Genomic DNA, 22,638 nt, shown 5'->3' with positions numbered 1-22,638 from the left:
TTGTGAGGAAGTTAGATGTCTTTTAAAAATAAAGGAAGGATGAGAGAAGATAGAAGAGCTTTTTTTTCCTGCCTCTGCAATTCCCAGTTAACATTGATCCAGATGCTCTGAGTCACTTAGAGCCTCCCCCCAACACATTCTATATGGCACTCCTGAGGAATGAATTCAATAGCACTTGGTAATAGTGTGGCCGAAGAAGATAAGCAGAAGCATTTGCCTGTTCCTCGCAAGAAGCAAACAAGATTTGCCTAGTTCTCTTATTGGCATCACTGATAGCATTTCAGAACCTGGCTTACTGGTAGACCTTAATCAGGTTTTGAGCAAAACAGAAATTGAACAGAGAGTAATTGTTTGGTCACTGACCATAGCTCAGCATGCTTTTCAAAGAAGATGTAACTGTAGCTGATTAGATTCACCTTAATTACTTTTCACTAGCCCTCATGAGGGTGTACAGCAGTTTTCCTTACTTTAGCCCTATGTTGTGGAGCTACCATACAACATTTTATTCAACAAGGTATGGAATGGGCAGCTGGGTTGGCAGCCTTCCTAGGTGACTTTCTCTACTGTCCTTTCCAAGGTCATCATGGCAAATTGAAAGGACCTTGGCCCTAACCCAAACTGTAAAGTTGTAGAGCTATTTGTGGGGTCCTTCAGGTGTTCTCCTGTACTGCCCAGCAAGGCTGTGCCTTCAGGAGTTTCTATGGTTCCCTATAGGTGCTCTGATGAATTTAGGAGCGGGCATTGGCTGGAAATTGCATCCCTTTTAGGTAACAGGTTTGCATTTTGTCAAGGGTTCGAAAGAGCAGTGCCTTAACACAGACATTTCAGATAAACTGGTAGCTGCGTGGGGGAAAATTTAAGAGCAAACAGGCATTTCTCTGTCTTGCAGATCTTACCTACTAGTTAGGCAGCTGTGTTGTGACTTTCTGATGTTTCCTCTTCGAGTTGGAGAGCTTCCTCCGTGGCCCTCAGCCTGCCTTCCAGTCCCATGGCTTTGTGATTCCCACTGTGTAAGACAGATTGGCATCTTTCAGTGATATTCTCTCTACCGTCCTCCCAGAAGAATGGGGAGACCTTGACCATAGGTTGGTTTTTAGCATATTTGTCTCTCTTTTCCATCAGGCCGTTGCCATCTTCAGGGAGGAACTTTTTACCCCCCTCCAGAGCATTTTGCACTTACTAAACTGTGTAAACCACGTAAGAATATCCTTCTTTTGATTCAAAAAGAAAGGCCAACTTGAAACAGGCTTTATAGAAAAGTGCAGGGCATTAAGGAGTACTGATTCGAAAGCAGGGATTCTCTCCTTGTCACTTTCCTTGTAATGGTAAGTGGGAGTGTGCAGTGAGCTTTTCCTTATCTTCAAGGGTAAATAACTGATGGCCTTAATGGCTTGTGGGAGAAGTGCAGAGCACTGTTTCAACCTTTTTCTTGGTCTTTAGTTCTCAGGCCTCCTCTGAGGAACCCTCTCTGGGTGCTGTAACTATAATGTTGCCATGCCAGCCCAAATTAGGATTTAGGGGTGCACCCATCTCTTAAATACCTCCCACATTAGTGCCCTTTCATCCAGGTTTCATGCCTTTCTTAAAACAGCCACTGAAACTGTACGTCCTAAATGATGCACATGCAAAAAAGCCCAGCCTCTCTATGGTTGTACAACATTACTTCATGACAGTCTGGGAAGATATAATCCTCAGATGACTCGGCCTCTCAGCCCCATTGTGTGCTGTATCATATGCAGAGGCATAAACACATCCGTTGGAGGGAAAACAGCTTCTTTAACTTTGGTGTGGCATGTGTGGCCGACATGTGATACATACGTGGCTATGTTTCATAGCATCTGCATTTTTATGCAATTAACTAACTGTTGAATAGCACACTGTTGGTGTTACAGATGTCCAACAGAATTGTCTCTTCTATAATGATGGCTCTAATAGGTCCCAAGCTCTTGGAATCATTGGTGCCTCTTCTTTGCTCAAAATAAGCAACCTCAGCATAATGCTGGGCTTTGTGACATGGATCCATGTACCAAGGGCCCTGTGACATCCCGGGCCTCCTAGATGCTGGTCCTCCCATATCCAGGCTCTTCACATTGATCCAGCTCACCAAACATTTTCTGTTGAATCCTCAGTTACAAAACCAGACCTTCTCTTTCTCTTGCAATGTAGTATTTGGCTCCAAGTTTCTTTCATGAATCTCTGTTTACTGATGTGTTTTTTCTTTTATTAAAACACTGCAAAGGATTCTTTCTTTCTTTTCCTTTGAAATAACCTGGAGCAAATTCATTATCAAGCTTAACCCAGTTCTAGAACTATTGGATCTCCCTTCACTCCTGGCTGAAGAGACATTTGTGAGTACAAGTGGTGGAAAATCCGAGAAACTTAGTATCCCGAATGTGTAGAAGTGGTCCCTCTGCTTCCCGGATGGCATCACCCACCTGTCCCATGAACTAAGTGGCTCCGCAGGCTGCAGTGCATGTAAACATTCTTGGATACGTAGTGCCCTGTCACTAACAGGGCGGCATGTGTTTACAGAACAGGAGGAACGTCCAGTGATCTGTTTCAACCTGGTTACTTGTGACCCCTTATCTTATGTAATTTTTAAAGATGTTAAATATTATTTATAGGATGAGATAAGATTTATTTTGAATAATTATTCTGAAGCAGAAAGAACAGAAGAAACTTGGGTTACTAACTCTCACATCTGCAATGATTCATTAATACTGTTGGAAGAATGAGAAGAGAAAATATATATAATGAGAAAATACTGAACCAGTAATGAAAACAGTGAATTCCTTGCTACATGCCAGGCACGATGCTAGACACTTATATTTACTAATAAGGGAGCTAATATTTTTATCAAGTATCTTACCATGTCTCAGGCACTCTAACAAATGCTTTGCTTGTTCTATCATTTGTCCTTTAGGGAGTATGAAAATGTTTCACCATTAAGCAGCTAGCAGCAAGGTGCCTCATTCTTAGTTCCACAGCCAGATTGCCTGGGTTTAAATCTTAGTTCTACTGCTCTTTAATTGTATAGTCATGGGAAAGTTGCTAATCTCTCTATGCCTAGATGTCTTTATTTATAAAACTGGGATAATAATAATGTTATTATAATCATGAAGTTGTTACGAGGCTTAAACGAGATCATTAATGGATGCATTCTGAGCATTGCTGTACATGTTAGCTGCCCAGTAAATGTTAGCTGTGTTTATAAAACTACGTAAGAAGCAAATTGTCTGTTTCCTTGCAAAGATTATCTGATGTAATTTTCAGAATTTACTTTTTATGGTAAAAAATAATCCAAAGCTGGCCTTAGAGTGAGTACAAATATTAATATCTACTACCTGTAAATGTAGAAAAAAATGGATATGTATGTCAAATACCATAACAATACATATATATTATGAAAACCGTCCTGAATTCAGTCTAAATATTGAAAGTAAAGGGAAGTGTCACATACTTTTTATCTCTGGCAGAAAAATGTTGAGGTTTCTAACTATGAGAAGATTTTGAAACATGACTCCTTTCTGACAACACTTAAAAGTTGATGCTCAAACTTCACTATTATATAAACTGCATAATTTTCTCTCTGGGGACTTGTACAAATTGCCACAATTGAAAAGGAAGTGTGTATTAACATGTTCTGTTATCTTTTTATCAAGCATAGCAGCATATTTCCAGTGAGGTCCACAGAACTGAGTGCAGGTGTTTCTAAATGTAAACAAAATAATGAACATATTTAATAATCCATATTTCTATTTTCTTTCCTCCCTCCTGGCTAAAATGGCTATATGCAGTGTTTAGAGTTCTAGCAGTGTGATTCTTACTAAATCAGTGGTTTCTTTAGCATTCTCAAAGTAGCAAGTTATTTTGACTTCAAAGTACTGATACTTTCTTTGGTCTGTTATGACAGAAAAAAGCACATCAAGTGTCCAGATTTTGGGTGAATGACTTTATTTGCTCAAAGAAGCAAATAAATGGACTTACATATTTCAGCTAACCTTAGAGAAACCTCTTGAGAAACAGAAAACACACACACAAAAATTTAGGTCAGATAGTATTAGCTTAAAAACTGATTTATTTTAACCAGAAGGAAAATAGTATCTGTTAAGTATACTATTAAGTACATAAAATGAACTTTTCCCAAAGGAACAAGTGGTGTTTGGGGTTCATTCTGGTCCAACACATGTCTGCATGTGTGTATGTGTGTGTCCTTTGCAGGAGTTTAAGAGATTAAAGAAAATGCCAGCCACCAAAATGCCAATAGCTGTCAGTGTTTGTTGCTTTGGAAAACATGAGGTGTTAGAAAATAAAAGAGATGGCTTAATTTATTATCAGTTTTAATAAACATAAAGCTGGATACTGTGAACAATTTGATAATAGTCCCCCGTATACCCTTGCTTACTTACATTTGTGAACAAAAATATCAATTTCCACATCCTTCTCTTCTAAACACTAAATGAGGCCTCTGCAATAAATTCCCCAAAGAATTCAGGATGGAGGCTGAAAATACACTAATCAGTGCATTTCTTTCTTTTTTTAATTAAGAAGCACTTATTTGAGAATGTTATTGCACCTTGCATTTATTTTTCATTTTCAAACTATACATTAATTATGCATGTTTCTTAGGTCACCTTGATTAAGGTTGAACAAGTACATTTTTGAGTCCAGCTGAAGTGATAACCTGCAGAGTTCAGCCTCTAGAAGGAAAGAGATTGATCAGAATTATCTGCTATGTCTTACCAGTGTCACCTTTCTCTGGCCTCCGGAGGGTGCTCCTGTCAATAGTGCTATTCCCTAAAGAATGCCTTCTTTTTTTCTCACCTTACCTCAGTATTGGGGCAATGTATGGGGAAGAATAGGGTTCTGATTTCATCACAGTTAGCTGCTTCACCTTACTATGCTGATGGACAGTGATTGCAGTGGGGCTGGATAATATGGGTGAATGTTGAAACCTCAATGTTGCTCATGTGAAGCCTTCATAAGATTGCATATTTAAAAAAATAAAAATAAAAAGGTGAAAAAAAAAAGTTCACTGCCTCAACAGGAGTTTGTTTTCCCGTGAGATCAAGCGCCCGAATTCACTAGTTCTGAGTTAGAGCATTCTGATGATGACGCAGCTGTCACCTTGTAAGGGGCTGTCTGTGAAATTAATTTTAACCAGGAGAGTTTACCCAAAGAACCTAGCATCTTATAAGCACCTTTCACTGGCCCCCAGCAGCAGTTCCTTTTGACTAAGTTCAGTACCCACCAAGAGATTTGGTCATATTTAAAGTTTCACTGCGACATTGGAAAATAATACGCAAAAGTATCAACATTGAACAAAAGCTCTTTCCTAACACATTTGCTTTCATTTCTTCACAGTTTCCTCAAATCCTGGCTAAAATGTTTAAAAACCCTACTTTGATTGAGTTACATTGTTTTGAAAATAGGTTTGAATGACTAGTTCTTTTGGATCATGGGCTGATATTGTGATACTGTCATGTCGTCCCTGTTATTTCCTTGTGTTTTATTCCCCCTGCCCTTGTCATCTCCATCCTGAGGTACTCCCATTATAGTCGTCCTTTCTTCTTAAAGTGCAATATTGTTCACATTGTCTCTTAGACAAGAAAGGTATTATTGTGGGAAATAGCTTTTGTCTCAACACAGGGTTGCAAACCTTTCATTCCATAGCTCCCTGTCAGGCAGGCAGCTGGCTCCCCTAGGCAGCTGTTGTTTTAGTTTCAATGATGTGAGAGTCCGGGAATGTTCTAGTAGGTGGAGCCATGTGAAATCGTCAATTTGGTAGGTCATACACGACTGACTGTTGTCAGTGTCATACAGTTTAGTGTAATATTTGAACTCTCTTTGGTAGTTTGACTTTATGTTTTCATGTTATTTTAAATAATGTAGCAATAGCAACTGAAAAAGTTCTGATAGATTGTGGTCATTAATGAGGTTGAAGTAACTTATAAAAGGAATCTGGGCCAGGATATCATTGAACAGTGGCATTTTCTCTAATAAATAGATCGGGTCATGTGATACCCATATAAAATGAACTCAGCATAAGGTGAGAATGCCAGGGCAACTAGAAATTTTCCCGTGGAGAATTAAGGAGTACATTTCTACCACAACATAGAACTTGAATTTTTACTTAACCAGTTGGCAACTGTTCTCATGTTTATCTTAGCCATCATATTCTACAGAGAATACAGAGTTGTGAGTAGGAAATATTGGTGAATGGTGAATAACTGTTTTTATTTTATGAAATGATATGAAAAAATATAAACTCAATTTCATAGCACTCTATCAACTCAATTTTTCTAGTAGTTTAAACAAGTGTTCTCTTTTATTGTGAAGTGCAAGTGTATCTTATTAGGAGTGGCGTGTATTACTTTACGATGAGGTTAAGTTTGGATAAGGCCAGTGTTTTTTATTTTATTTATTTTTTATTTTGGTATCATTAATCTATAATTATATGAACAACATTATAGTTACTAGACTCCCCCCATCATCAAGTCCCCACCACATACCCCATTACAGTCGCTGTCCATCAGCGTAGTAAGATGGTGTAGAATCACTACTTGTCTTCTCTGGTTGTACAGCCCTTCCCGTGCCCCCCCTACATTATGTGTGCTAATTGTAATGCCCCCTTTTTCCCCTTGTCCTTCCCTTCCCACCCACCTTGCCCAGTCCCTGTCCCTTTGGTAACTGTTAGTCTAATCTTGGGTTCTGTGAGTCTCCTGCTGTTTCAGTCCTTCAGTTTTTTTCTTTGTTCTTATATTCCACAGACGAGTGAAATTATTTGATATGTGTCTCTTTCTGCCTGGCTTATTTCACTGAGCATAATACCCTCTAGCCCCATCCATTTTGTTGCAAATGGTAGGATTTGTTTTCTTCTTATGGCTGAATAATATTCCATTGTGTATATTCTCCATTGTGTACACTGTTTTCCGAAATGGTTGAAGTAGTTTACATTCCCACCAGCAGTGTAGGAGGGGTCCCCTTTCACCACAACCTCGGCAACATTTGTTGTTGTGTGTGTTTTGGATGTTGGCCATCCTAACTGGTGTGAAGTGATATGTCTCTGTGGTTCTAATTTGCATTTCTCTGATGATTAGCCATGTGGAGCATGTTTTCATGTGCCTGTTGGCCATCTGAATTTATTCTTGAAGAAGTGTCTGTTCAGCTCCTCTGCCCATTTTTTAATTGGATGATTTGCTTTTTGTTTGTTAAGGTGAATGAGCTCTTTATATAATTTGGATGTCAACCCCTTATCGGATGTGTCATTTATGAATATATTCTCCCATACTGTAGCATGTCCTTTTGTTCTACTGATGGTGTCTTTTGCTATACACAAGCCTTTTCGCTTGGTGTAGCCCCATTTGTTCATTTTTGCTTTTGTTTCCCTTGCCCAAGGAGATGGGTTCATGATAAAGTTTCTCATACTTATATTCAAGAGATTTTTGCCTATATTTTCTTCTTAAAGTTTTATGGTTTCATGACATACATTCACATCTTTGATCCATTTTGAGTTTACTTTCGTGTGTGGGACTACACAGTAATCCAGTTTCATTCTCCTGTATGTAGCTCTCCAGTTTTGCCAACACCAGTTGTTGAAGAGAGTGTCTTTTCCCCACGGTATATCCATGGCCCCTTTATCGTATATTAATTGTCCATATATTCTTGGGTTTATATCTTGGCTCTCCAGTCTGTTCCATCCATCTGTGGGTCTGTTCTTGTGCCAGTACTGAATTGTCTTGATTACTGTGGCTTTGTAGTAGAGCTTGAAGTTGGGGAGCATAATCCCCCCAGCTTTACTTCTCAGGATTGCTTTGCCTATTCAGGGTCTTTTGTGGTTCCAAATGAGTTTTAGAACTATTTGCTCTTGTTTGTTGAAGAATGCTGTTGGTATTTGGATAGGGATTGCATTGAATCTGTAGTTTGCTTTAGACAGGATGGCCATTTTGACAATATTAATTCTTCCTATCCATAAGCACGGGATGTGTTACCATTTGTTGGTGGCCTTAGTTTCTCTAATGAGTGTCTTGTAGTTTCATGGTATGGGTCTTTCACTTCCTTGGTTAGGTTTATTCCTAGGTATTTTATTCTTTTGATGCAATTGTGAATGGAATTGATTTCCTGATTTCTTTCTCCTAGTTCATCATTAGTGTATATGAATGCAACAGATTTCTGTGTATTAATTTTGTATCCTGCGAGTTTGCTGAATTCAGATATTAGATCTAGTAGTTGTGGAGTGGGTCCTTTATGTTTTTTTATGTACAATATCATGTTATCTGCAAACAGTGTCCGTTTAACTTCTTCCTTACCAATCTGGATGCCTTTTATTTGTTTGTGTTGTTTGAGTGCTGTGGCTAGGAAGTCCAGAACTGTGTTGAATAAAAGTGGGGAGAGTGGGCATCCTTGTCTTATTCCCGATCTTAAAGGAAAAGCCTTCAGCTTCTCTCTGTTAAGTATGATGTTGGCTGTGGGTTTGTCATATATGGCCTTCATATGTTGAGGTACTTGCCCTCTATACCCAATTTGTTGAGAGTTTTTATCATAAATGGATGTTGAATTTTGTTTAATATTTTTTCAACATCTATGGTAATGATCATGTGGTTTTTGTACTTTTTCTTGATGTGGTGGATGATGCTGATGGATTTTCAAATGTTGTACCATCCTTGCAATTCTGGAATAAACCTATTTGATCATGATGGATGATCTTTCTGATGTATTTTGAATTTTGTTTGGAGTATTTTGTTGAGTATTTTTGCATTTGTGTTCATCAGGGATATTGGCTTGTAATTTTATTTTTTTGTGATGTTTTTGCCTGCTTTTGACATTGGAGTGATGCTGACCTCACAGAATGAGCATAAGTCCCTCCTCTTCTACTTTTTGGAAAACTTTAAGCAGGATGGGTGTTAGGTCTTCACTACATGTTTGATAAAATTCAGTGGTGAAGCCATGTAATCCAGGGGTTTTTTTCTTAGGTAGTTTGTTGATCACGAATTCAGTTTCGTTACTGGTAATTGGACTGTTCAGATTTTCTGTTTCTCCCTGGGTCAGCCTTGCTAGGTTGTATTTTTCAAGAAAGTTGTCCATTTCTTCTAGGATATGCAGTTTGTTAGCATATAATTTTTCATAGTATTCTCTAATAATTATTTTTTCTGTGGCATCTGTAGTGTTTTTCCACTTCTCATTTCTGATTTTGTTTATATGTGTAGACTCTCTTTTTTGTTGATAAGTCTGGCTAGGAGTTTATTTTATTTTCTTGAAGAACCAGCTCCTGCTTTCATTGATTTCTTTCTACTGTTTTATTTTTCTCAATTACATTTTTTTCTGCTCGAATCTTTATTATGTCCATCCTTCTGACTTTGGGCCTCAGTTTTTCTTCTTTTTTAGTTTCATTAATTGTGAGTTTGGACTGTTCATATGGCATTGTTCTTCTTTCCTGAGGTAGGCCTTTATTGTAATATACTTGCCTTCGCTGCATCCAACACAGCTTTTTGTGGTGTTAAATTATTGTTGTCATTTGTCTCCATATATTACTTGTTCTCTGTTTTTATTTGGTCATGGATCCATTGGTTGTTTAGGAGCATGTTTTTGAGCCTGCTTGTGTTTGTGGGCTTTTTCATTTTCTTTGCATGATTTACTTCTTCTGTCACACCTTTGTGGTCTGAGTAGCTGTTTGGTACAATTTCAGTCTTCTTGAATTTACTGAGGCTCTTTTTGTTGCCTAGGATATGATGTATTCTTGAAAATGTTCCATGTGCACTTGAGAAGAATGTGTATCCTGCAGTTTTGGGTGTAGAGTTCTGTAGATGTCTGTTAGATCCATCTGTTCTAGGGTGTCATTCAGTGTCTCTGTGTCCTACTTATTTTCTGTCTGGTTGATCTGTCCTTTGAGTGGTATGTTGACGTCTCCTAAAATGAATGCATTGCATTCTATTTCCCCCTTTAATTCTGTTAGTGTTTGTTTCACATATGTAGGTACTCTTGTGTTGGGTGCATAGGTATTTAAAATGGTTGTATCCTCTTGTTGGACTGACTCCTTTATCATTATAAAATGTCCTTCTTTGTCTCTTGTTGCTTTCTTTGTTTTGAAGTCTAGTTTGTGTGATACAGGTATTGCATCTCCTGCTTTTTTCTCCCTATTGTTTGCATGAAACATGTTTTTCCATCCCTTCACTTTTGGTCTTTGTATGTCTTTGGGTTTGAGGTAGTCTCTTGTAGGCAGCATATAGATGGGTATTGCTTTTTTATCCACTGTGTAACTCTGTCTCTTTTGGTTGGTCATTCAGTCCATCTACATTTAGGGTGATTATTGATATGTACCTACTGCCATTACAGGTTTGGATTTGTGGTTACCAAAGGGTCAAGGGCCGCAGTACCTCCCGGGCCTGCTGCACGTCCGTAGGGGGCGAGGCGGTGCAGGAAACCGCCTGGGCTGGCTGGTCGGTCCGAAATTGCTAGTGGGCGGGTCAGCGGCTTAGGAAACAGGCGAGGGGGTGGGGGCGGGGCGCGGGGCCGCGGGCCTCCTCCCCTCGGCCAATCAGCAGCTTCGGCAGCCCGTGGGAGGGCGCACTTTCTTCCCTGCACCCGGCGGGGAGGACGACGGCAGCGGCGTCCGCTCAACTGCAGGCGGACTCCTCAGGAGCCGCGGCGCGGCCCTGGCGCTGGCTGCGGGGCCGCCGAAGGCGTTCTGCCGGAAATTTCCCTGCTTACAACCTCGCCGCCGCCGCCGCCGCCGCGCTCCTGGAGGCCCGCCGCTGCCTGATAACGGGCCGCTCTGCTGCACCGTGGCGCCCGAGAGCCCGTCAAAGTTGAGCGCAGGCCGGCGGCGCGGGTGGTGGCCGCTCCGGACGCTCCAGCTGCACCTGCTCCAGGCGCTGGTTCAAGGTAGGACGGGGCGCTGGCGCGGGGTCCCCTGAGGAGCGGGCCAGTGGTGCGCGTGGCCCCCTGAGGAGGGGACCGGTGGGGGTCGGGGGGGGGTCTGTTGGGATGTGGCCGCCAGGCATGGGTGTTCTGTGGAGTCTGCTGCTGTTTTGTTCCTTCATTTTTTCTTTGTTGTTATACTTCACAAATGAGGGAAATCATTTGGTACTTGTCTGTGTCCGCCTGGCTTATTTCACTGAGCATAACACCCTCTAGCTCCATCCATGTTGTTGCAAATGATAGGATTTGTTTCTTTCTTACGGCTGAGTAGTATTCAATTCTGTGTATTTACCACCTCTTCTTTTATCCATTCATCTACTGATGAATACTTGTAAGTAGTGGTGCAGTAAACATAGAGGTGGCACATGTGTTTTTGAATCTGAGAAGTTGTTTTCTTTGGGCAAATTCCTAGCAGTGGAATTCCTGGGTCAAACGGTATTTCTATTTGTAGTTTTTTGAGGAGCCTCCATATTGCTTTCCACAATGGTTGAACTAGTTTACATTCCCACCAGCAGTGTAGCAGGGTTCCCTTTTCTCCAAATCCTCGCCAGCATTTGTTGTTCCTAGTCTTTTGGACACTGACCATCCTAAGTGGTGTGAGGTGGTACCTCATTGTGGTTTCAATTTGAATTTACCTTATAATTACCAAGGTGGAGCATCTTTACATGTGCCTGTTGACCATCTTAATTTATTCCTGAAGAAGTGTCTGTTCAGATACTCTAACCAATTTTTAATTGGATTATTTGCTTTTTGTTTGTTGAGGTGCATGAGCTCTTTATATATTTTGGATGTCAACCCCTTATCGGATATGTCATTTATGAATATATTCTCCCATACTGTAGCATGTCTTTTTGCTCTACTGATGGTGTCCTTTGCTGTACAGAAGCTTCCTAGTTTGATGTAGTGCCACTTGTTTATTTTTGCTTTTGTTTCCCTTGCCAGGGGAGATAATGTTCATGAAGAAATTCCTCATGTTTATGTCTAAGAGATTTTTGCCTGTGTTTTTTCCTAACAGTGCTATGGTTTCATGACTTAGATTCAGGTCTTTCTTTAATACATTTTGAGTTTACTTTTATATATGGGGTTAGACAATAATCCAGTTTCATTCTCTTACATGTAGCTGTCCAGTTTTGCCAACACCAAGCTGTCCAGTTTTGACAACACCAGGCTGTCATTTCTCCCACTGTATATCCATGGTTCCTTTATTGTATATTAATTGACCATATGTACTTGTGTTAATATCCGGACTCTTTATTCTGTACCTGTGGTCTATGGGTCTGTTCTTGTGTCAGCAACAAATTGTCTTGATTACTGTGGGTTTGTAGTAGAGCTTGAAGTTGGGAAGCACAATTCCCCCTGCTTTATTCTTACTTCTGAGGATTGCTTTGGCTAGTCTGGGTCTTTTGTGGTTCCATATGAATTTTTGAACTATTTGTTCCAGCTCGTTGAACAATGCTGTTGGTATTTTGATAGGGAATGCATTGAATCTGTAGATTGCTTTAGGCAGGATGGCTATTTTGACAATATTAATTCTTCCTACCCAAGAACATGGGATGAGTTTTTCCATTTATTAGTGTCCTCTTTAATTTCTGTTTAGAGTGTCTTGTAGTTTTCAGGGTACAGCCTTTCACTTCATATGTTAGGTTTATTCCTAGGTATTTTATTCTTTTTGATGCAATTGTGAATGGAATTGTTTTCCTGATTACTCTTTCTGCTAGTTCATTGTTAGTGTACAGGAATGCAACAGATTTCTGTGTATTAACTTTGTATCCTGCAACTTTGCTGAATTCAGAGATTAGTTCTAGTAGTTTTGGAGTGGATTCTTTATGGCTTTTTATGTACAATATCATGTGTTCTGCAAACAGGGACAGTTTGACTTCTTCTTTACCAATCTGGATGCCTTGTATTTCTCTGTTTTGTCTGATTGCTGTGGCGAGGACCTTCAGTAGTATGTTGAATAAAAGCAGATAGAGTGGGCATCCTTGTCTTGTTCCCGATCTTAGAGGAAATGCTTTCAGCTTCTCACTGTTAAGTATGATGTTGGCTGTGGAATTGTCATAAATGGCTTTTATTATGTTGAGGTACTTGCCCTCTGTACCCATTTTGTTGAGAGTTTTTATCACGAATGGATGTTGAATTTTGTTGAATGTGCTTTCAGCATCTGTGGAGATGATCATGTGGTTTTTGTCCTCCTTTTTGCTGATGTGGTGGATGATGTTGATGGATTTTCTAATACTGTACCACCCTTACATGCCTGGAATAAATCCTGCTTGATCATGATGGATGATCTTTCTGATGTATTTTTGAAGTCAGTTTATTAATATTTTGTTGAGTATTTTTGCATCTATGTTCGTCAGGGATATTGGTCTGTAATTTTCTTTTTTATTGTCTCCATATATTGCTTCATCTCTCTTTTTATTTGGTCATTTATCCATTGGTTATTTAAGAGCATGTTGTTAAGCCTCCATGTGATGGTGTGCTTTTTCGTTTTATTTGCGTCATTTATTTCTAGTTTCATACCCTTGTGGTGTGAGAAACTGCATTATTTTTGGGGGCTTGTCCGGGATAACATCGCAGGTGAATTATCAGCATCCAAGCCTGCCTTTTCTTTCACTGTCCTTATAGACGGAAGCTGTCTGTGGCACACAACATCGGGCGCTCATCAGCCACTTAAATGGGACTAGCCCGGCTGCCGATCTCAAAGTCTCGAGTGACAGGTTCCCCTGTGTCTCCCTCAGTGGATCGCCCGTCTTCCTTGGGAGCCGGGAAAGTCACCTGAGTGGAGGGCAGGATTCCCCTTCAGAGGCATCTCCCTGGATGCGAGGGACTGAGGAAGGCCGTGGGCACCTGCGAGAGTCTAGGCTGAGGCTGCGCTTCAACGGCTTCTCAAAGGCCTGCGTGTCTGGAATCAGACCCCGACAGCCCGACTGGGTATCCACGAGGAGTGTCCCTCTTTCTGTCTCTCTCTGACTTACAGCCTGCTTCTCCAGGCCGCCCTGGCCTCTGGGTGAGGCAAGGGGCATTCCTAACTCTCTTCTAACTTCATCAGCGTCATGGACCCTGATGCCAACCACCACAAGGTAGGAGATCTACACTTCACTTTTATTCCTGTCTAAATGGTATTCTTTTATTTTTATTTTTATTTTTTTTTGAGAGGGCATCTCTCATATTTATTGATCAAATGGTTGTTAACAACAATAAAATTCAGTATAGGGGGGTCAACGCTCAATGTACAATCATTAATCCATCTCAAGCCTAATTCTCGTCAGTCTCCAATTTTCTGAAGCATAACGAACAAGTTCTTACATGGTGAACGAATTCTTACATAGTGAATAAATTCTTACATGGTGAACAGTACAAGGGCAGTCATCACAGAAACTTTCGGTTTTGATCATGCAATATGACCTATAAACAATCAGGTCAAATATGAATATTCGTTTGATTTTTATACTTGATTTATATGTTGATCCCACATTTCTCCTATTATTATTATTATTTTTATTTTCAATAAAATGCTGAAGTGGTAGGTAGATGCTAGATAAAGGTAGAAAACATAGTTTAGTGCTGTAAGAGGGCAAATGTAGATGATCAGATGATCAGGTGTGTGCCTATGGACTAAGTATTAATCCAGGCTAGAGAAGGGCAGCAAGACATCCACGGATGCAGAAGATTTCTCTCAAAGCAGGGGGGGTGAGGTTCTGAGCCTCACCTCTGTTGATCCCCAATTTCTCACCTGATGGCCCCCCTGCCACTGTGCCTGTCTTGGGTTGTTCCTCCCTTGAGGAATCTTACCCGTCTCTGGCTAACCAGTCATCTTCCGGGGCCATACAGGGAAATGTAAAGTTGGTAAGTGAGAGAGAAGCCATATTGTTTGAAAAGGTTAGCTTTTTACTTCTTTGCAGATTTTTGCCCTGTGGCTTCTATGCCCAGCACTTGTCTCGAGGTATCTTTACCACCTGGAGGAATTATGATGCTCGGTAAATTTGATATGAGGCACGAATTCCATTTAAGGGTTGTAATTAGGAAGGAAGAAGAAAAGCTATAGAGGTAGCATATGGAAGAAAACATGTGAGGATTGATTATTTCTTTCACATATCTTCTTGTAGAGTACCATAAGCATGTATAGGTTTTAAACTACTAACTAATTTGTACACACATATTAATATAATAGGAATACGGTGACATAAACATAGCAAATCTATAATTACCATCCATCTCCAGTGAAGCCAAGAAAACCATTTAGGCACCCTAGGCATTTGTGAAAATTTGTCTGTGATATGATGGATATTGTCCAGCTGTACTTGAACAGTCTGAGAAAAATCAGACAGATTAAAGCAGCCCATTTCTGGGATCTGTTCACATCCCATATGTTCTTTTAACCGTAGATAGTCTATAGTCATAAGATTTTGGAGTGCTACAACTTGCACCCCTCCCAACTCCTGGTTGAGTTCCAACAGTACAGATCCGGTCAAATTCGTTGTCTCACTGTATGCACATGCCAGCCTAGACATCTCCCTCCTCATTCCAATGGCAAGTCCAGGAAACGGTGGGGTGGACGCAGCCACAACCGCAGCATCACCCAGATCCCTGTGGAGGCTTTTTGATGCTCATCCCCCTGCACGAGTCCTCCAGAGAGTGCTGATGCCGGAAGCTCCTCCTCATATCGTATCTTAGTTCATTTTCTGGGTATCCAAGCTAGGCCTTGATCTTCTGCATGGAAACAAACAGACCGTTTGCCCACACTCTGACATGCCCTCTATACCACTGTGCAGAACTCATTGGAGGTCAGCACACAGGGACTGCTTTTTTTTTTTCTTTTATTAAGAGAAAGGAATATTATCAGAAAAGAGTACCTCCATAGCTGATCATCTGACACCCTTTAGGTGATCAACATTAAGGATATTTAAAGCATGCGTTGATCTTTGATTTACCAATAGTTTTATCCTATCAAGGAGTAATCCCTCTTTTCTTTCTTTCTTTCTTTTTTTTTTTTAATCTTTAATCTATACTTACATGAAGAGTACTATGTTTACTATGCTCTCCCCTATATCAGGTCCCCCCTAACAACCACATTACGGTTACTGTCCATCAGCTTAGCAAAATGTTGTAGAATCCCTACTTGTCCTCTCTGTGTTGTGCAGCCCACCCTCCCCTTTCTCCCTCCCCCCCATGCATGCTAATCTTAATACCCCCCTTCTTATTCCCCCCCCCATATCCCTCCCTGCCCACCCATCCTCCCCAGTTCCTTTCCCTTTGGTACCTGTTAGTCCATTTTTGGGTTCTGTAATTCCGCTGCTGTTTTGTTCCTTCAGTTTTTCCTTTGTTCTTATACTCCTCAGATGAGTGAAATCATTTGGTATTTCTCTTTCTCCGCTTGGCTTATTTCACTGAGCATAATACTCTCCAGCTCCATCCATGTTGCTGCAAATGGTTGGATTTTTCCACTTCTTATGGCTGAGTAGTATTCCATTGTGTATATGTACCACATCTTCTTTATCCGTTCATCTACCGATGGACATTTAGGTTGCTTCCAATTCTTGGCTATTGTAAATAGCGCTGCGATAAACATAGGGGTGCATCTGTCTTTCTCAAACTTGATTGCTGCGTTCTTAGGGTAAATTCCTAGGAGTGGAATTCCTGGGTCAAATGGTAGGTCTGTTTTGAGCATTTTGATGAACCTCCAAACTGCTTTCCACAATGGTTGACCTAATTTACATTCCCACCAGCAGTGTAGGAGGGTTCCCCTTTCTCCACAGCCTCGGCAACATTTGTTGTTGTTTGTCTTTTGGATGGCAGCTATCCTTACTGGTGTGAGGTGATACCTCATTGTAGTTTTAATTTGCATTTCTCTGATAATTAGCGATGTGGAGCATCTTTTCATGTGTCTCTTGGCCATCTGTATTTCTTTTTTAGAGAACTGTCTGTTCAGTTCCTCTGCCCATTTTTTAATTGGGTTATTTGTTTTTTGTTTGTTGAGGCGTGTGAGCTCTTTATATATTCTGGACGTCAAGCCTTTATCGGATCTGTCATTTTCAAATATATTCTCCCATACTGTAGGGTTCCTTTTTGTTCTATTGATGGTGTCTTTTGCTGTACAGAAGCTTTTCAGCTTAATGTAGTCCCACTTGCTCATTTTTGCTGTTGTTTTCCTTGCCCGGGGAGATATGTTCAAGAAGAGGTCACTCATGTTTATGTCTAAGAGATTTTTGCCTATGTTTTTTTCCAAGAGTTTAATGGTTTCATGACTTACATTCAGGTCTTTGATCCATTTTTAAAATTGCGTTCTTTAAGGCACCCGTTTTTAAACTGCTAAATGTGTTTTTCTGAGTTCTGTGACCACTCTAGCAAATTAATCAAATCTAAGTGGGAGGACATCGGAACCTGCAATCTGTAGCCAGTTCTGTAGAAGCACAGGTCACTGACTGGGGCCTGCGACAGGCATCTGGAGGGGCAGGTGGGGAGTCTTGTAGGATGGAGCCCTTCACCTGGGGAATCTGGTGCCGTCTCCAGGCAGATGCCATTAGAACTGAGTTGAGTTCTCAGACACCCTGCCAGTGTTTAAGAATCACCTGGTGTCTGTGAGATCTCACATACACATACACACATGCACGCACGCGCGCATGCAGTGTTGGAATCATGTCCGCAAACTCAAAAGGAGTTGTACTATGATGTGTATGAGAAAACACATTTGGTGTCAGGGTGCTGGGATTTGCTAGAATTGCCCACGTGCTCTGAAATATGTGGTTTCTGAAGAGAAAGAATGGGAGGGCAGGGAATGAGGAACCTTTGATGCCTGGACGGCTGCCCACTCACCCTTGGTATGAAGGAGCAGCTGCCCTAAAATTGGTTACTAAAGGGAAAAGTTAGCAGTGGAATTTAGAAATAGCAGTGGACCCACCTCCTAAGGAGTTGGCTTGGTGGCTATGTAAGGAAGTGCAGATGAGTAAGAAGCAGGCTAAATAATCCTTTCCCTGGTTGTTGTTATCTGTAATAGTCAAAATGAAAATGAAAGTGCTGGGTCAGGGCTTGATGCGGAACCAAGCTGGGATTTGGGTCAACCTGAGCCTTGGCCGTGAGCCTCAAAGCTGCCTAGAAAGGGAAAATGGTGTCAAGCGACACAAAGTACCTCTAAGACCTCTAGTTGCCAAGAAAATAATGTAGGAGGAGACAAAAGCCAGGAAATGTGTGAAACCAGCGAACATAGTGTAAGGGAACTGGCTCCCTGTGCGGACCGGTGTCCCCAGCTCCCTGAAGAACCTTTCGTGAAGGGCATCGTGAGGGCACCAGCCTGGGGGCTGTGTCTGGTTTTGAATGCCTCCGAGTGACAGGGCATGTTTGGGCTGATGCGGGACCTGCTGTCCCTCTTGGGCAATCACAGGGGGCTGGGAGTGATCCAGACACACAGAAGGTTATTCCTGAGGAAACAGCCTGCCTGGCGGACTGTGTAAAAGCCACTGTGAGGTCTGTATGTCCTGAGAAGGGGGACTGCCCAACCGCCCCTCTGAATGCAGATGGAACACCCCAGATGATAGAGCTGCTAATGCTTCCTATGTGGGACTGGCTTTGCAGTGACCGAGGTAGGTGCCCACTGAATGTTCCTGGTACACAGGTCATGGTGAGCGCTGAGGTTTAGGGCCCCAGTACACGGGCAGCTCGTGTAACCTGACGGCTACAAAATCGAGCAGTTTGAGGAGGCTTCTCAGGTTTCTTAACTCAGCTTCCCCTCGGGGGTTTTACCATACCAAGAACATGAGCATAACTAGGAAGATGGGGAGGGACAAAGGAGAGAGTCAAGGGACTCGGCCCGAGTGAGTGGGAGTTTTCAGATGGTTACTGAAAAATTGTGTGAAAGAAGGAGACACTGCTGGGGTTGAAAAAAGGTATTAATGCAGCACTACCAGAAATTGGGTGAGCCGGTGGGAACCCCCGTGGTTGCTGCAACATTACAGCAGCTCAAAAACTCCACTCTGTGTACCCCAGTTCGGAGGAATTTAAAAAGCCTGCAGGCCATGATTACAATGAGAAACCTGACCCGAAATCCCCCGGAGTGGTGGTCAGGCAGGTTAATCAATTTAAAGATAGACAAAAGTGCCAGTCTCTTCTGGCCGTACCCCAGCCTGGGACCTGAGACCGTTCACATGTATGTGAGAAAAATGGCCAGGGGGAGGAGGAAAATGGCCCTGGGGCTCCTTGGTACCAGAGCCCAATGCACTATGATACCAAAACCTGTTGGTGAAGTCTTAGCAGGAGCTAAGGTTAGGTTGGGAGGATATGGAGATGCAGTGGCTGATGGTATTGAGGTGGAAGTTTGGATGAAAATTGAGTGTTTGAGCAGGTTTTGCTTGAGGTGGTTGCATCCCCTTTACCTGAAAGGATTATTGGGATGGATACTGTGTCTGACTGGGGTTGGCTTCCCCTGCCTAATACAGTAACACAGAAGGCATGTAAGCCCACCCTCAGGCCTGTTTAATCAGACATGCTAAATTGGGAATACCTGGAACTTGACAAACGTATCACCATTCTTAGGAGTGACATGCTGGAAGCTGGAGCACTGGTGTCCCCAGATTTGCTGTGCAGTAGTCCTGTGTGGCCTGTGCAGAGGTGGATGGCACATAGAGACTATTCAAGCTTAGATGAAGTGGGTACTGCCCATAGTCCCAGCAGTTCCAGGCACGGTGTCAGCCGTACGGAAAGTACAGCAGGTTGGAGGAGGCTGGTACCCCTGGATGGACCTTGCAAATGCTTTCTTCTCCATCTCAGTTCCTGAGAAAAGCCGAGCCCGGTTTGCCTTCCGGTGGGAAGGATCCCAGTTTTTCTCTGCTGTGCTAGGCGGGCATCTGAGTCCCCCGGCTTATTGTCACCACGTGGTCAGGAGGGAATTGGACTTGGCGCTACACTTGAGTGTAATAATACACGATGTTGGTGACATTATGGTAATACCAGAAACGGAGAGGTTGGCTAGGACTCCTTTGAATGCATCAAGGACATACGTGACCAACCAGGGCTGGTTAATAAATCCAGCGAAGGTCCAAGGTCCTGCTCAGTGAAATTCGTAGGAAGAACGCGGGCAGGAGCCACCCAGGATATTCCAGAAGTGTGACTATCAATAAACTGCTGTCACTCCCCCACCAGGTCCAAACAAGAAGCCCAGCACTTGTTTGGATTATTTAGATTTTGGAGGACTCGTATTCCACACCGGGAACTGTTTCTAGCTCCAGTGTGTAAGACTCCGTGAAAGAAAGCTGCATCTGAGTGGGGTCCTGGACAGAAGCAGGCCACGTCAGAACTACACGTGGCAGCTGTGTGCTTGACACCATCGGGCCCTTGTGACCCCCACTCAGACAGGATTTTGGAAATGTCTGCCCCCCACACCCATGCAAACTGCAGCTTGTGGCAAAAAAAAAGAAAATGAGCACCTCCCAGCTGTGACCCTTGGGATTTTGGACCAGAAAATTCCCACATGCTGCTGCCTGGTACACACCACTTGAGAGACAATTATTAACATGCTGTTGGGAATTAATCAAGACTGCTTAAGTGACCGAAGTACATAAAACAATTTTGAGACCTGAGGTACTCATACGTGTTGGGTGATGTCAGAGAAACACCCTAATCGGGAAGCAGAGCCCAGAGGAGTCCCATAATCAAACGGATATGGTTCCTGCAGGGGCAGGCTGCCGGGGGGGTGCAGGGAGACCCCTATGGACCCATGGGCAGGCAGCATCATCTCCTCTCGGACCGACACTGGAGCCCCTGGGGAGCTGCATGGACGGTGCCCTAGGAAAAGCTCTCAGCTGAACGACCGAGCTGCTTGGTTACAGATGGCAGTTCCAGGGGGCATGGACAGTATCCTGGTTGGAGAGCTGCTGCAGTATGGCCAGGGGATGGCAAGACTGGCTGGGAGGAAGGAGAACAAAATGATCTCAGTGGGCTGAATTTCATGCCCTTTTCTGGGCAGGGACGGGAGAATGGAGCAGTGAGGAAAGCCCCTCGTGCTGGGGTTCCTATGACCTGGGGCTGGGGCCACTGGCCTGGCTGTGTGGCCATGTAGACGGGAAACTGGACTATGAAAGGAATGCCCGTGTGGGCGACGGCCATATGGATATTGCCCTGGGAATTTGAGGGGCACGTTAAAGCGGGCCATGTTGGTTTGCATCAGAAAAGCCTTTCTAGGAGTGGGAGGTGACTGTATCCACCAGGTGGGCCTGGTGGTGCTGCCCTTGGAGGTGGCTGCCTGGGTCCATACAAAGAGTGGCCGTGGGGAGCTGCAGCAGTGCGCGCAGAGGCTGAGTCTACGCGTATTCCTCTTGCACCCTGTGAGGCACGGAATGCCGGCAAGACCTGTTCCGGCTGTCAGCTAAAGAGGCAGAGGCTGCATTTGGCTAAGGGGAAAGTTCTCCAGTGGGCACGCCCTGCACATAGCTGGCCAGTGGGTGACATTGGATCAACGCTGGTACCTCTCGGAGGCTGTAAGTGGGTCGTTAGCAGAGTAGACACTCATTCGGGACTACGCTTTGCATACCCAGTGGTAGGTGAAATGCTGAAGATACCGTTTAAGGTTTGGAACTGAAGATTCTATACCAGTTTGGACAGCCGAGTTACATCTCCGACCAGGGGACACGCTTTACCGACCATGGTGTTCCACGGTGGGCCGAGAAACATCCCATCAGACGATGTACAGTGTTGCATGTCACTCTCAGAGCAGTGGTTTAATAGAAAATTGGAATAGGCTGTGGGAACATTGGCTGTCTAAAATGGGAGATAAAGGCACGAGGGGCTCACTTACATGCCTTCAAGAGTGGGTGCTCACACTCAACGTGAGGCGGGTAAGGGAGGGTAGGTTCCTCTGCTTCTCCAGGGGTCTGGGGAAGGGGGTCTGGGGGAGGTTGCTGTGCACTGTTCTGTTCTTCCCCACACTACCACAACTTTTTTTCCTCACCCATTCAATGGTCCCAGGAACGCAGCTGCCTCTGAGGCGCCAGAGCAGTGAACTTTACTAATTAAGCAAGAAGATGTAGCCACACCCTTAAATCTTTCTGCCGTAATTCCTGAGCGCCTGCTGAGGTGAATGGTGCCTTGACCCCATATAGCCAGGTCAGAACTCATAGCAGAGGTGTGCTTCCTAGTGACCGGGAAAGCCCCCCAGCTCTGCTCCTGGGTAACCCTACCCAGGGTGGGAGGGGGCTGAGGGGAGGCACTTGTGAGACTGGTATTGCTGCCAGCCATCTGGACCAGCACAGTAGCCAGACCTAATGTCCACTCAACAGGCAGAAAAATCTGGGTAAAGATAAATGGCAAAGGAAGAGAGGAGGAAATTACAGCTTAGGGTACAGGGATGGATAAGTGGGTTATGCCTGGACAGAAATCCAGCATTTTATTCATACCTCAATAGATAGAGCCTCAGACCAAGAAAATAGTACCTGTCAGCCAAAGCACACCAGACGCAACGAAGGGTGAAGCTCTGTGTTTGCCAAGACCGCCACTGCGTTTGCAGCCTGGCAAGGTTGAATGGCAGCCTGCAAAACGGAGGTACATCACTCTGGGAGAAACTCTGGTCATAAGATAACGTTGACAAACTGAACCAATATAAAATGCTTGTAATGAGTTTATAGGTCAAGTGAGTTATCAGTGTAAATCTGCCCCCACCCCACACTGGCGTCTCCAAATGTCAGGCTTGTTTGCACTGGTACTATTGTTCTATCTGTTGTATGAATGCTATGCCAC

General features: G+C 43.1%; 1 protein-coding gene across 3 annotated transcripts in view; it reads left to right on the top strand.

Moving 5' to 3' along the window:
- The first annotated feature begins 10,550 nt into the window (after positions 1-10,550).
- Positions 10,551-22,638, top strand: part of LOC118970612 (uncharacterized) — a 108,688-nt gene continuing 96,600 nt past the window's right edge. The window contains exons 1-2 of one of the 3 annotated variants that reach the window (XR_012124451.1): positions 10,551-10,881; positions 13,543-13,997. Coding sequence is in view for 1 of the 3 variants with exons in the window: in XM_073220195.1 (XP_073076296.1) it covers positions 13,981-13,997 (17 nt within the window). In the remaining 2 variants the exon portion in view is untranslated. The remainder of the gene's footprint in view (positions 10,882-13,542; positions 13,998-22,638) is intronic. The other 2 variants (XR_012124448.1, XM_073220195.1) reach the window with 2 other exon arrangements.

The sequence above is a fragment of the Manis javanica genome, chromosome 13 (assembly GCF_040802235.1).
Source record: "Manis javanica isolate MJ-LG chromosome 13, MJ_LKY, whole genome shotgun sequence".
In the NCBI taxonomy this organism is placed as follows: Eukaryota; Metazoa; Chordata; class Mammalia; order Pholidota; family Manidae; genus Manis; species Manis javanica.
The sequence above is the reverse complement of the archived record's forward strand: the minus strand, read 5'-3'. Positions and strand labels throughout refer to the sequence as shown.